Raw genomic sequence first — 14,534 nt, 5'->3', positions numbered from 1 at the left:
CCGGACAGGTACAGTAAGTATAATCTCTCATCAGGCCTAAATAAAAGAGTAGAATAAAGCCCATGGTGTCAAATTATTGAGTATATAGGCTACCTCTCACAAACAGTATATCACACAGATTAGCCTATAACAAAGAGGGTTTATCCTGCAAATGTCTTTATTCTTATAGTATGCATTTAAATGTGGATGAACCAGAGTGAAAAGCCAGAGTACTGGGGCTAACAAAAAGACATAACAAAAAGAAGTAAAAAAAAAACCTAGCAGGATAGTCATTACTGTAGTAAAATATTTTATTCACTTATTGATATGCAATATTCATATTTGCTCATATGTAATATTTACAATATTCACCCTGCCAGTTATTAGGCTACTGCTAATTTGCATAAAGTAATTTAAATCTCTAACTTCAGAAACAATTAAACACATAGTATAAATATACGTTACATTTACGTTCATGTAAATAAATACAAGTTTGAGAAAATTATATGTCTCCAAAACGTATCTGTTTGGTTTCATAACAATTTAGGGGACATATTGGAACGATCTGATACTTAAAAATCAAGATTCCACACAGATGACGATACAAAGTTCAAACCCAGTTTGGTTTCCCTTTCTTAATAAAACAATTCAACATATCCAAGCAGATGTTGTGAAAACACTGCTCGAGTTGATTAGTTTTAAGATTGTGTAGCTGGTTTATCCAGTAGAGCAGAGCACTTAAAGTTACAGTACAGTATAGGTGGAGCGCTTCCGAATGACACATGACGCGATTTTGCGCACATTCGCTTGACGTTTGGTTTCTAAAAATAACAAATCCCTAAAGTATGTTAGGACGGCATGATCAACACTTAAAGAATTGAAATTGTCGGTGTCCTTTTTCTTGGAGTCAATAAAGTTGCGTCATGTGTGGTTTTGTTTGTTTATGACATATGTTCAAATGCAGTTAGGACGTTTTGGATAAATAAACTAAGGTTTGTAAAGAATTTTATTATTTTTTAATATTGAATAATTAAATATTTAGTATTATACATTTTATGTTTAGCCTAAGCCTAATAATTACAAATAATATAATATTATCAATGCAAAGTCATAATCCACCAGCGCTGGCTGTGTTTGATGTTATTTCTTCTTTTAGTTGTAGTGCTAGCCAATAAAGTATATTACCCGCGCCCAATTTGAGTGTTATTCGGACAGAAACACAATATTGAGTAATGACTGTAAAAGGAGTCACGCTATGAGTCATGTCTAGCTATATTTAGTAACATAAAATAGGCTTTATAACCGGAGCTAGTGGTACAGCTTTACTCAAACACTCGCGACAGCCAACCGCACACGTGCTCTCCTCCTCTTTAAAACATAAAAAACCTAAACTTAAAGTTTACTGTAGATTTGTTACTAAGTCATACATTTTTTAAGATACAAGTAACATTTCATTTCAAGTTCAACTGATGTTTACATTAATGCATTTGACAGACAAGCCACTTTGAAGGCACCTTTTTTGCTGACTGACTCCACAACCTAAAGCAATGCTCTACCAAATAAGCACAAGAACACATTTCATTGGCACTTAATCTTTTATTGTGTATCTCATGTGGATGTCGCTCAAGTTTAGTAGTGAATCAAATATATCTCCCTTTCTGTGTATTCTTTGTCTTGCTCTGTATCATAGTTACCGGTCTTTCTTATACAGGACAACCAAAACAGCACCCTATGGAAAGAGAAACAATTCATAGGCTATATACAGACCAAAGACTGAAATAATAAGATGATGGTCTGATTATTTGCATATTATAAACTAAAGCAAACACAAATGTATATAATACGATTATGATCATTAAAATGAAATACATCAGTACTAACTTTAGTATTAATTGTAATTACATAAGTATTATTACCCTAGACTAAGGAAGATCAGCAGCAGTACTGCAGTCAAACAGGTGGTCAGAAGGTCAGGGCTAGGCAGCCACAAGGTGAATGGGACAGTGGGGGAGCGGTGAGGGAACTGGCCTCCTGGGAGGAGAGCATGGTCAAAGACATCCTGTAGTTCTGCATGACTCAACTGTGTCAGAGGGACCACTGTGGTGAAGAACAGAGACAGAGAAATGTTGTAAAACAACTCTTAAATGTTTACAAATAACAGTGCCACAGAGGTTGTAATGGTCACCTGTGAGGTAGTAGTAGATGCGTACGAGAGAATGCTCCTGTGAAAATATTTCACACTGGTAGGTGCCCGAGTGCTCCAGGCGAGCGGAGGGGATGAAGTAAACAGGATCCACACCGACCGTGACCTCTTTGAAATGGTCCATCAACACGGTTTTCTTCTGTATGTTCGGTTCAGCAAGTATAGGGATTAATAACATGCTCTAATAATAAACTCACATTTGGTCTGACTGCATTTTATGGATAGTTTATTATATAACATGTTAAAATTGCCACTTTGTAGATGTGAGCAAAAATGTGCCATTTTTGGATGGGTGATTCTCGCGAAATTAGACTTATGAGGTGTCATGAAACATTTTGATAATAAAAGTAAATCCTATCAAAATAAGCAGCATACAGTTACAAACATCTCTTCATGTACTATTTTGCACATGATTTCAAATGACATCATATAAACCAATTTTGTTGTTTTTTTCACATTTAAGGGGGAAATTTTCATTACCGCAATGTGTCCATACCTGGATTTGGGTTCTTTGACATGGAGATATTTATAATAAAAAATTAAAAAAAAAATTAAAAGCTTCAGTGCATGTTATACTATAAACATTTACAGTAAAGTAACGTGTGGTATTTGGTGATCATTGGTAAATGTAAAGACAATAATAAGGAATATAAATGTGCCCAAGAACAATTTTCTAATCCTCCTCACCAATTTTCAATTATTGTTTCAGCCGTCAAGAACTAACATTTTCAACAACAAAAAATTTGTTGGAAGGGACATAATTGACTGTGACACTCAAGATGGCTACCAGGTAAGCAGTTCTTATTTTTTTCTCTCCAGATAAAAATAAAAATTTTGTTTGTCATGGCAGACAACTTTTTAGTTCTCATTACCGAAACACGAGTTTGTAAATGCATATATTTAACTTTTATAATTTTTGATAATGATAATCTAAAAAATTTAAATAATTCTATAGGAAATATTTTTTAAATCCTCTAAAAATAATGGTTATAGTAAGTTCAGACTTTAATCTTATATGTGAAAAAATGGCTTCAAGGGCTTTTTAAAAATTCTGATGCTGGACACCTTCTAAATCTGGATTTTAAATGCAAATGAGCTGATCTCTGCACTAAATGGCAGTGCCGTGGTTGGATAGTGCTGATTAAGAGGCGGTATTATCCCCTTCTGACATCACAAGGGGAGCCAAATTTCAATAACCTTTTTCAAATGCTTGCAGAGAATGGTTTACCAAAACTAAATTACTGAGTTGATCTTTTACACATTTTCTAGGTTGATAGAAGCATTGGGGACCCAATTATAGCACTTACTAAAACAGTCAGATTTTCGTGATATGTCCCCTTTAATATAATTGCTTAATAATAAAATCACGCCCTAACTAAGCTCAAATGTAACATTCACATACTGTCAAATGCTCGATTGGATAAATATATTTTAAATCAATCCATATTGCTTGTTTGCTAGTAATTTCCCCTCAAAAGTACAATCCTGTTTATCCTGTTTTTCCTTACCACTGAATACCTCCAGACTATCTCTGCGTCTGTGGGCAAGAGGAATGGAACCTTACACCACATCTCAGTCCTGTTGTTCTCCTCTATTTTGATTTCTTTCACTGAAAAAGCGCACACATCACACACACGCAGCAGATGAGTAACACTTCACCTTGCAATTGAATGCCTTTTGTCAACAGAAGAACAGGGGCAGCGCTTTCTGCCCACCATTCCCCTAATTATAATATTTAAACAGAGCCTCTGGGGAGAGCAGTAAAGGAAGTGATATGCTGAGCTGTAATTGTAGCTGTGCAGTGTGAAAATGAATACCACGGTGTGTGGGAGACGGCCTGCCATCTTAGGTGACCCAAAGGGCTATTTGTGCAAAATGATATTATGTGTGAAAGTGTGTCAAGGCCCTAGGTTTCGTTTAACAACTCTGCCTTGCTCTTAAGTACATTTTATAATGTTAAAAGCTACAAATAGATGTTTGTGCTGCGTAAATGCTGTTACATAATTACAGAGACAGTTTTGTCAGGTCGAGCTATAACATATCCATCATGTCAAGTGTGGAGTGGGCGGTGGTGCAAAGAATTACATATCATGCAGTAGTAGACTGAGACAAGATTGCACACTTTTAAAGAAAGCCATTAACTCACCGGGGCAGTCTAGCGGGAACTCACAGGAATCATACTGACAGGTCATGCAGTTATAAACAGCACCTTGCTCCTGGAAACCTAAACAAAACATTTTATCCAATTTATGTGTCAATATGATTTTTGTTTATCATAATCATGTGTGCCTAAATTGTTTTTAAAATAAGTGTATACAAGGGCTTTTATATTATTTTCTTCCATGTAAAACGAAATGAAAGTAACAGGTTGCCCCCAGAAGGTTCTAAGGGGTCAACATAAAATTTCAGAGAAAAGAATTGGAGAAAGACAAAGATAAAAAGTCAAATGAACATTATAACTGTTTAAAGTGTTCATTGCTCCGTACATACACCCACCTAAAGGATTATTAGGAACACCATACTAATACGGTGTTTGACCCCCTTTCGCATTCAGAACTGCCTTAATTCTACGTGGCATTGTTTCAACAAGGTGCTAAAAAGCATTCTTTAGAAATGTTGGCCCATATTGATAGGATGGCATCTTGCAGTTGATGGAGATTTGTGGGATGCACATGCAGGGCAAGAAGCTCCCGTTCCACCACATACAAAAGATGCTCTACTGGGTTGAGATCTCGTGACACTGGGGGCCATTTTAGTACAGTGAACACATTGTCATGTTCAAGAAACCAATTTGAAATGATTCGAGCTTTGTGACATGGTGCATTATCCTGCTGGAAGTAGCCATCAGAGGATGGATACATGGTGGTCATAAAGGGATGGACATGGTCAGAAACAATGCACAGGTAGGCCGTGGCATTTAAACGATGCCCAATTGGCACTAAGGGGCCTAAAGTGTGCCAAGAAAACATCCCCCACACCATTACACCACAACTACCAGCCTGCACAGTGGTAACAAGGCAACAATTTTACAGTCTTCAACTGTCCAATTTTGGTGAGGAAATTGTAGCCTCTTTTTCCTATTTGTAGTGGAGATGAGTGGTACCAGGTGGGGTCTTCTGCTGTTGTAGCCCATCCGCCTCAAGGTTGTGCATGTTGTGGCTTCACAAATGCTTTGCTGCATACCTCGGTTGTAACGAGTTATTTCAGTCAAAGTTGCTCTTTTATCAGCTTGAGTTGGCCCATTCTCCTCTGATCTCTAGCATCAACAAGGCATTTTCGCCCACAGGACTGCCACATACTGGATGTTTTTCCCTTTTCACACCATTCTTTGTAAACCCTAGAAATGGTTGTGCGTGAAAATCCCAGTAACTGAGCAGATTGTGAAATACTCAGACGCCCATCTGGCACCAACAACCATGCCACACTCAAAATTGCTTAAATCATCTTTCTTTCCCATTCTGACATTCAGTGTGGAGTTCAGGAGATTGTTTTGACCAGGACCACACCCCTACATGCATTGAAGCAACTGCCATGTGATTGGTTGATTAGATAATTGCATTAATGAGAAATTGAACAGGTGTTCCTAATAATCCTTTAGGTGAGTGCACAACTGCAAAACTGTTTATATTTGTTTTCAGTTTCTTATTGGGAAAGTTGCTGCAGTACAATGAAATCTGAATTAAAAAATGTCACAATTTTATTTATCTAACATAGCCTAATTGTTTCTTTAAAAAAAGTATATAAACAAACATACAGTACTGTGCAAAAGTCTTATGCCACCATCACCAGCTTTGTTGTTTTAGCAAAGTTTTAATGTCCATCCATATTTATTTTTCACTTTTTTAAAGATACAAACAGAAAATAAAGGAAATTTGTACACAAATTTTAAAACTAAATGTCTTCTTCAGGCATCAGTCAGTATTTAGTGTGACCTCTCTTGGCACGAAACACATCTTGAGCTTTTTTGAGGAGACTGAAGTCCTGAAGTCATTCGAGTAGAAATTAGGATTTAATTTCATTTAGGTTTAAGAGATCCTGCAGTTTCCTGCTATTGCTCAAGTGGAAGGGGAGTTTATCCTTAATACTTGACACTTCAGCTTATACTTTTATACTGTTTTTCTGGTTGTATTCTAATAAAGAGACTGAGAATAATTATATATGATCACTATACAATTGCAAAAACATCAAATCTAATGGTAATATGGTGGCCTAAGACATTTGCACAGTAATGTATATTTTAGGAAAGGGGTCCCTAACAAAAGGTTTAGCACAGTGGTCTGCAACATAGCACCCGCGAGTCTTTGAGGTGCCTGCCAAAGCAAATTCTATTAATAGTTTCAATTGAAAAATTTCTTTATTAGATATTTTTTATATTAGCTTGGCTTCTTTTATGCATTTAAACAATGATAAAATATATTAACATGTAAAATTAATTAAAAAAAACAAGTTTTTAGTAGACTATATTAAAAAGTAGCCCTCTTGTTTTATCCATTGTGGTAGCCCTTGCTCACAAAAAAATGGAGACCCCTGTTTTAGCATATATAGGGGTCCTTGGGAACATAAAGTTTTAGGTCACCACACTGTCTAAACCATTTAGAGGACCTCTGGCTCCCTTGAAAAATTATAGTTATGGTCTAAGGCAGGGGTTCTCAAAGTGGGGTCTGGGGACCCCTGGTGGTCCTCAATTCTTAGCCAGGGGGTCCGTGAAATTGTTTTTAATAAATTATATAACTGTTGTATGGGGGATATATTAAAATGTAAGAACCATGTCAGTCTTGCTACTGTTAATTACATGTGCACCTATTTTATTGCTAAAAACGTTTTTTGTGTATTTGGTATAATACAATGTGTTTGCGTGGTTTATGGTTAAAAAACACATTATTTTTTATATACCATACATTTTTAGCTCCAGATTTCATTCTTCCTAAAAACGCACTGATTTTGTACAAAACTCATCGATTTGAAAAGCGCTGTGTCCCTGATTGGCCAGCTAATCTGTACATTGTGATTGGCCTGAATACCTCTGACGTCAGCCAGAAATGTGACGCTCTTTATCATGTTTGAAAGTTTCGCTCACAATACAATGCAAACAGGAGTTAACTTACAGGCCGAGTCTAAAGCGGGAGGAATTATGATAATGTTGGTCTTTACTACATCACCAATCCCAGGGAGTAAACTGTTGTCTACAATCCGTGTGTTTGTTGTAGTCCAGGAAAAGAGATTTACGTTGGAAACGTAAACTCACATTATTAAAGGTCCTTGGACATTTTTCTCCCCTGCAAGGAGTCCCTGGCCTCTTTAGGAAACCCCGATCTCTTATATTTCTCTAATACATTATTCAGGAGGGATAGGTTTTGAAGCACCGGCAATACATATTGTGTGATAAGACAGTTAAGTCAGTTCATCAGGACTAATTCAGGAGGGTCATATGAGAGCATTGATGAAAAACTATCACTCACCACAGGGGGGAAAACATCCAGAGGCTGGAAGAAAGGGTAGAAAAGACTGTTAGACAGATCAGGCAATAATGTCCATGTGCACAGGTATGAGATTAAAACACAGATTTAGTAGTCATTATTACAGAGCTGGATAGATTCTGAAAAATTGCAATGAAAAAAAAATAGGAAATTGGGATAAAACAATGCAGTGTTTATGCTATACCTTTAAAAATTAAAGTGATGATGTAAGTCTCACCTCTAGGCAGCTTTGAAGCCTCAGCAATGAAATTATTTGCTGCTGCCTGTAATCTGAACTCATACACAGTGTCTGAAAATGAAGAAGGGGGAGAAAAAAATAGACCCATTTATCTCAACTGCACCAAAGGTGTAGGTACAATTTAAAGATGATTTGTCCATTTCTATCAGGCACTTTTCATGATGCTTCACATCAACCTCTGCTTTCTGCCTTATTCTGTCATTTTCTTATAAAAGTGTAATGAAAAGATGCTCCTCAAAAAGCTGCATCAGGAAATGAACTAACGAATGAGGTTAACTATTTAAATATAAACCAGAATCGGAACAGTTTTATAACCTGTCAATCTAAAGGCATCTATTTCTGGCTGTGGGTATATTAAGTAATTGCTTGACACGTTAATCAATAAAGCACACATTGTGTAAGAAAGCAGAAATCTTTAGGCTAATTTTTCTTTTGTAATCTCAGTACTGTTGAAGTTCACTGATATAAGTTAACTGATTATCACAGGTTTGGCCTCAAGAGCGCATACAGCTGGTACTTTAGTGATTAGTGATAAGATGCATCCATTACCTTCATTTGTCTCCTGGTCAAATTCTTCCACTATAGGCATAATTTCAGCCAGCAAGATATTCCTCAGCATCAAGTCAAAGCCTCTTCCTACGCCACAAAAAATTATAATATATAAAATCAAATAGTGAACGCTATATGGCATTTATAATGAATTATAAAAATAAAACATGTATTATTATATTGAGTTTTATAATGATTCCAAATACATTCTAATACATATTGATGGTGGTATCTCTTACCAACTTTCCCCGCCTCAATTATTTTAGGTTCATTGTTGAATATTCGATCCAGTGTGTTAAAACAAGAATCCACATTCCTTGTATTGTATTTGGTAAGAATGTGGCCCCAACACAAACGAAGACTGTCGTCGACATCGATAAAGCACTGATAACAGTTCAAAGCTGTGCCAAAAACAGAGCTAAAAAATACCAGTTTCAACACAAACATTTTAGTTATACTTGAATAAATTCAGTTTGAAGAGATTCTGAGAAACATCAGAAAATTCTACAGAATGATGACATCATAATGACATCATCATCATCAAATGAACACATAGAGGGTAAGAATGCAGGTGTGTAATATGTTTAACAATATAGAAAAGATGATGACAATACTTTATTAAAACAAATGATGTTAAACATGCATGTTCTTCACTACTATTTTTAATTTCTCTTTCTTCCCCATTGTCTTTTCAACCTTATTATATCTCCCATTAAGCTTTTTTTGCTGCAAAGAGGTGTGAGTTTGTGTGTGTGAGAGAGAAAAAGCGAGTGAGAGAAAGGGAGTGGGGCAAATAGGAGTGAAAGAGATGTGTGTGAATATGGCTTTTAATGGTGATGGTGGGGTACTGTGATATTGCATATGATCTAAATTGACCGGAACAAAGAGAAAGGAAAAGACATTGTGCATGTGATGATCAAAAAGGAAATAAAGACAAAATACAATACCGAAACAATGGGTGTAATAATAAGACACGAGAACAAGCATAATTGCCACTTAAACTGATAAATGTAGAAGTGCAAACACACATGTTAAAAGGAGATCTAATAGAGCATTATATGGGAAGACACACAGCACAGGCAGTGTGTGTCTGTGTGTGTGTAATAGAAGGATTACCAATCAAGTCCACAAGCTCATTGCATCCCATATCCCACACCCCTCCCCCATTCCATCACCCCAAAACCCCCTCTTCTGCCTCCACCTCCCTTCCCTGTCTTTTCGAAGTGTCGCCATGGTAACGAGACAGGGTGCCTAATACATGAAGTTAATATATTTCCAGTGGCAGGGGCGACTTGGGTACTAATGCATTCATCTGTCTCTGCAAAGACAAGACAATCAATAGTGAGTAGGAGCCACACCGCAGGCCTTCTAGAACGCGAAGAGGGTAGTCAGTTAACTGGCGTATCAAAGAAAAAAAATCAGAAGACAGGTAGCATTGCACCGCACTTCCATAAGATGCTAATGCTATACATGGTTTTCTGACAGGAAGTTCATATTTTTTATTTGCCAATTTTAGTGTACATCATTTGCAGGAAATTTTGCTTTTCATAATCGTTTTGACGTTATTAACATTTTTTGAGAAATGTTCAGCCAATGCTTTGTAGGGCGTAATGATGTCATTCATTTAGTATTTTATAAAGAGGACCATATGTTAGTATGAACAAATGACATAATCCTATGGGATTTGGGTAATACATAATACACAACATACAGCCTAAAACTAACATCAAACACCATATAATTTCATTTTAGGTTGTATATAAAAAATATAAAAGCTATTGACAGACAGTAAAATTGATGCTCACTCACAGGAAGAGTAAAAGAAGATGTTAAATTGCAACATCAATAAACCAACACCATGTCTAATCATATGTCCATTTTTATACTTGTACATCTTGCTTCCGATTGAAATTTCCAGTGATGATAATATTATGGGGTCACTACCCTTAGCTGTCCTCTTATTGGATAATTTCTTTGTCAAGAGCACAAAGACAGCCAATAGGGTGTGTCCCCTACAAGGGTGAAAAAAATCTAATAAACGAGTCAAAAATAAAATAGAAATACTGCAAAAATTTCTTTAATCCGTTTCAACAAAACTAAATGTTTCTTTTTCTTTGCTTTGAAGGTGAAAGTGTATGAAGCCCTGTTCCTGAGCACCTCACCTGTGACCTAGTTTGACCTCACAGGTTAAGGGTCTCAGGGACAAAGAGACATACTTTAAAAATAGGACCATGTTGCTGGAACGAAATATACATAGAATTACATCTTATGTCATGCTTTCAGACACCTCAGTTTTGCAGTCTGCTTCAAATCATCACATTTAAACCACCTTAAAAAAAAATGGGCATAGGCTGCAATGCGCTGTTCATATTCAGTCAGATTTTCACACTTGCTTCATTCAGGCTGTCAAGTGCACAGAGCAGTAAACACAATCTTTGCACCAAACTGTGTTGTGTCAGTCATAATAAACCCGTTGGGTGTTGCTGATGGGTACTTTTACTGCACTGTTTTACCGCAGAGGTTGTAAGCTTTCACATGCAGACGTGCATGATCCGCTGCATTATTGTACAAGCAGCCTCAGTAAACCCCCTTTTGCTAAAGAAGCTTTACTTTTGGAAGATTAGATATTTATTTGCTAACTCCAGAAATATAGATGTGTCTCTATAATATTACATAGCGTAAATCCTTGATTCAGAATAATTTAGAGATTTATAAAGCCAGGAAGACACAACAAATGCAAAATAACACAATTAACAGTGGGTTCAACTGCCAGCAGGTAAAATAAGGATAGGGCAAAGTAATACCTACAGCACAGCATCTGGAAGTAATCCACATCACTTTAAAATGGCCAGATTGGAAACCTGTGAGGGTAAAATAAAGACAAATATGAAAATATCCAATGCTAAACATTTTAGTAATGTGAATTTGTTTATGTGTTAAACAATTCAGTGTTAAACACATTAAGCTTGCATGAAACACTTTACGTTTAAAAATGGAAACGTAGAGATGGTAAAATGGCGCAATAGCGCCCCTTCTTGGTAGACAGTTGGAACAACTGACACAGTGACTGAGTGAGACACAAAACTGGTAAAAAGCTTCATACCCTCATCAAAAAACAATGCACATATTTAAAATAATAATATAATAATAAATTGTAGAGTTAAACATACAAAAAAATCTAAGCGCTGTCACACTGTGATAGATACGTTATCGGTAGGTTGGTCGCAGTAGAGATGCAATATTGCAGACTGGTTATAGATTTCGCAAATACCTGTATCATGAAAATAAAATAAATTCTCAAACATACAGATAATTGATAGAGAAACAGTATTTAGACCCACAGCTCTATAATCATTTTAATATGTTGTACAAAAAATAAATAAATAACAGAGATCTGTTTTTAAATTAAACAAATGAGCAAAAATAGTACAAAATATCACACAACCTTATCAAAAAATAAAATAAAAAATGAATCGCTCTTGCATACGACACACACACCCCAGTCCAATATTCAGCAGATGCAACTGCACAGGTGTGCACACATGCACCACAATAAACCATCAATGGCAAAAATGTCTGTGCTCAGCTCCAACAAACTCCATCCTTATGGAAATGTGCAAAAAATGTTAAGAAGTGATGCAGAGAGAGTACTACCTTATCGCTGGTCTTGCATCTGGAAAACGCAGGCTTGGATGATATCAATCTTTGGGCGATAAAAACTGATTTATAAAGTCTCTAAAAAACTAAGCTCACATACTCTGAGACATAAGGCATGTGGAAATGCAATAGTGTGACTTTGAAGTAAAACCCCAAACGATACAAAAGGAAAAAGCCTAAATATATATATATATATATATATATATATAAATAAATAAAAATCACCCACAGTCATTGTTTCTGTATAAGTGTCTGGCCATCTCTTCCCGATCAGACAGACAGACAGCCAGCCAGCCAGACAGACAGACAGACAATGAGCCCAGTGGCAGGTAGACAATTACTGTGATCCACTAGGTAGCACACAACCAACCTCCCCTAAAACAATCCCGTAGTCTGCAACACCACATGCACCTCAGACTGTGTCTCCTCTCATTCAGACATAAACGCACACACATCTGTGCAAACACATATTTACATCCATTGCCTTTCTCTTCTCTAGCTGACCAGCACAAACCGTCTCTTCCATCCTTTCTGTCTCATATCAGCATCTCAAGCACTCCCATCCCTGGTACCCTATCTCAAACTCTCATCCTCAATCTCTCAATCCCTCCCCAGCCTATGACATCCCTATTCTCTTCCACCTCTCTCTCTCTTTCTCTCGCTCGCTTTCCCTCGCTCACGTTTTTTCAGGCATCGTGTCTCTGTTACTCCCCCTGCCCCCCATTTTTGCGGTCTGTGCGTTCGCACGCCTCTCTCTCTGTGTGTGTGTATGTGTGTGTGTGGAAGAGAGAAAGTATGTGCGAGACAGTGGGAGCAGGGAGGGGGCAAAGGGGAAAGGAGACGCGAGCCGAGACTAGGAAGAAGAGGAAAGCGAAGGGGGAGGGTCAGAATCTCAAACAGGGTGAGAAGGCAAAGAGCATCAGGCTAGCGAGAAGATAAAGTGATGGAAAATATTACTCCGTGTGTTTGCCGCAATCTTCTCTTAATAAATCTGTGGGTACGCCTCATCAGATTACTCTCTCCCAGCATGCCACGCCGCTCGCCTGGTGCCGAATATCGACAATAACGCGGAGTTACAACAGTACAGGGTTCATATTTTCAACACGTGAGTTAAAGTATTGCCAGAGGCATTGCACTTAATGCAACTCAGCGGCAGGTTAACTGTCGGGCATAAGGGGGGCATTAGTGCATTATTTTCCAACACGATATTATTATACCACATAACATGCAATGTGCATGCTTTGTGTGTTTTGGCAAGGTTTGCTGGATCCTCCGTATAATTGATTCATTATAATACGAGACCCTGAAAAGTAGATGCATTAGAGCTAATCAACAGTTTGTTTGAGCAAATCAAAAGTAGGAAGCTTTTAATTTGTTTAAAACTATCAGGGTGTCATTTCTAAGAGTCAAGTTTGAACTAAATCTGCTGCATTGTCCTCACATGGCCTCTTAGCAAGCCACACTTCGGTCCCACATCCTCAGCGGAGGTGTAGTTGTTTAAATATGATTTATGACATGCTGGTACAGTGAGTGGGGGTGGCTACTCATTTTGCTTCGAGATGGAGAAGAAAAACAGACAAAGATAGGCAAACATCAGAGCAGGGAACACTTGATGTTGTATCGCATGAGCTAAATGGGAATTTCCTATTCAGTGCCACTGCAGTCAGTTGCACCATGTGAAAGACACTTGTTCTCGAGCCAAAATGTCGGCTGCAGACAGCATTATTTGTACAGTCGGGGAAATTTTCAGGCATTGATGCGAGAGAACACGAGGGAGCCACTTAAACAAGGACATACGAATATAAATCAGAGATACATTAGCTTCATAGAAGATTACTCTTGAATGCGATGGGAATGCTTAATAACATCCACTTCCACACACAGCCCTCCAACATAGAGGGATGTTATTAGTGGGGCTCTCTATCTGACTGGAGGCAGTCTGGGAGATATTTGCTAAAGCCTTTGTCTTGGGCTTTATCTCCTTGCTATCTCTCCAATGCTAAAGAACCAACTTTATTTCTCTAGATTTTTCTATGTCTATGCTTATTCTTTGTCTCATTGCTTCTAAAAAGAAATGAGAAATTAATTTTATAAAACAACACGCAATATTTGCCACTTGAAAACAGTAATAAAAATCATTTTATTAATAACAATATACAATTTAATATTTGGTTCATTACAATATTGCAAACCTCTTTACAAATTCACAGTAAGACTTATTAAAGAAGCTGACTTTGGTGATGCTGCGGTGCTACAGTGTTCCAATATAGCTCAATTGGTAGAGCATGGCACTAACAATGGTAAGGTCACGCTTCAATTCCCAGAAAAAAACAGTACTGATAAAATGTAGCCAGTCAAATGAACAAATGAGAATATTTCACAATGAAAAATTACAATAATTTTAGCACTGAGGTTTTTGCTAGAGGGATGA

The 14,534-nt window shown here is 37.2% G+C and overlaps 2 protein-coding genes across 6 annotated transcripts in view; one reads left to right on the top strand and one right to left on the bottom strand.

Annotated features, from left to right (window-relative positions):
• Nucleotides 1-14,534, top strand: part of LOC129447986 (serum paraoxonase/arylesterase 2) — a 315,340-nt gene that overhangs the window by 182,353 nt on the left and 118,453 nt on the right. The gene's annotated exons all lie outside the window — the stretch shown is intronic.
• Nucleotides 1,556-14,534, bottom strand: part of spaca6 (sperm acrosome associated 6) — a 38,562-nt gene continuing 25,583 nt past the window's right edge. The window contains exons 1-11 of one of the 4 annotated variants that reach the window (XM_055210350.2): nucleotides 12,579-12,738; nucleotides 12,101-12,149; nucleotides 11,251-11,307; nucleotides 8,447-8,533; nucleotides 7,877-7,948; nucleotides 7,642-7,665; nucleotides 4,329-4,406; nucleotides 3,691-3,791; nucleotides 2,165-2,321; nucleotides 1,896-2,076; nucleotides 1,556-1,708 (exon numbers count right to left, since the gene is read on the bottom strand). In XM_055210350.2, the coding sequence (XP_055066325.2) occupies nucleotides 1,609-1,708; nucleotides 1,896-2,076; nucleotides 2,165-2,321; nucleotides 3,691-3,791; nucleotides 4,329-4,406; nucleotides 7,642-7,665; nucleotides 7,877-7,948; nucleotides 8,447-8,533; nucleotides 11,251-11,281 (831 nt within the window). In that variant the 5' untranslated portion in view covers nucleotides 11,282-11,307; nucleotides 12,101-12,149; nucleotides 12,579-12,738 and the 3' untranslated portion in view covers nucleotides 1,556-1,608. Of the gene's footprint in view, nucleotides 1,709-1,895; nucleotides 2,077-2,164; nucleotides 2,322-3,690; nucleotides 3,792-4,328; nucleotides 4,407-7,641; nucleotides 7,666-7,876; nucleotides 7,949-8,446; nucleotides 8,534-8,685; nucleotides 9,433-11,250; nucleotides 11,308-12,100; nucleotides 12,740-14,534 lie in introns of those variants that run through there. The other 3 variants (XM_055210349.2, XM_073872105.1, XM_055210347.2) reach the window with 3 other exon arrangements.

This window comes from Misgurnus anguillicaudatus, chromosome 10 (assembly GCF_027580225.2).
Source record: "Misgurnus anguillicaudatus chromosome 10, ASM2758022v2, whole genome shotgun sequence".
NCBI lineage: Eukaryota > Metazoa > Chordata > Actinopteri > Cypriniformes > Cobitidae > Misgurnus > Misgurnus anguillicaudatus.
Note: the sequence above shows the minus strand (reverse complement) of the source record. Positions and strands in the feature narration are given on the sequence as shown.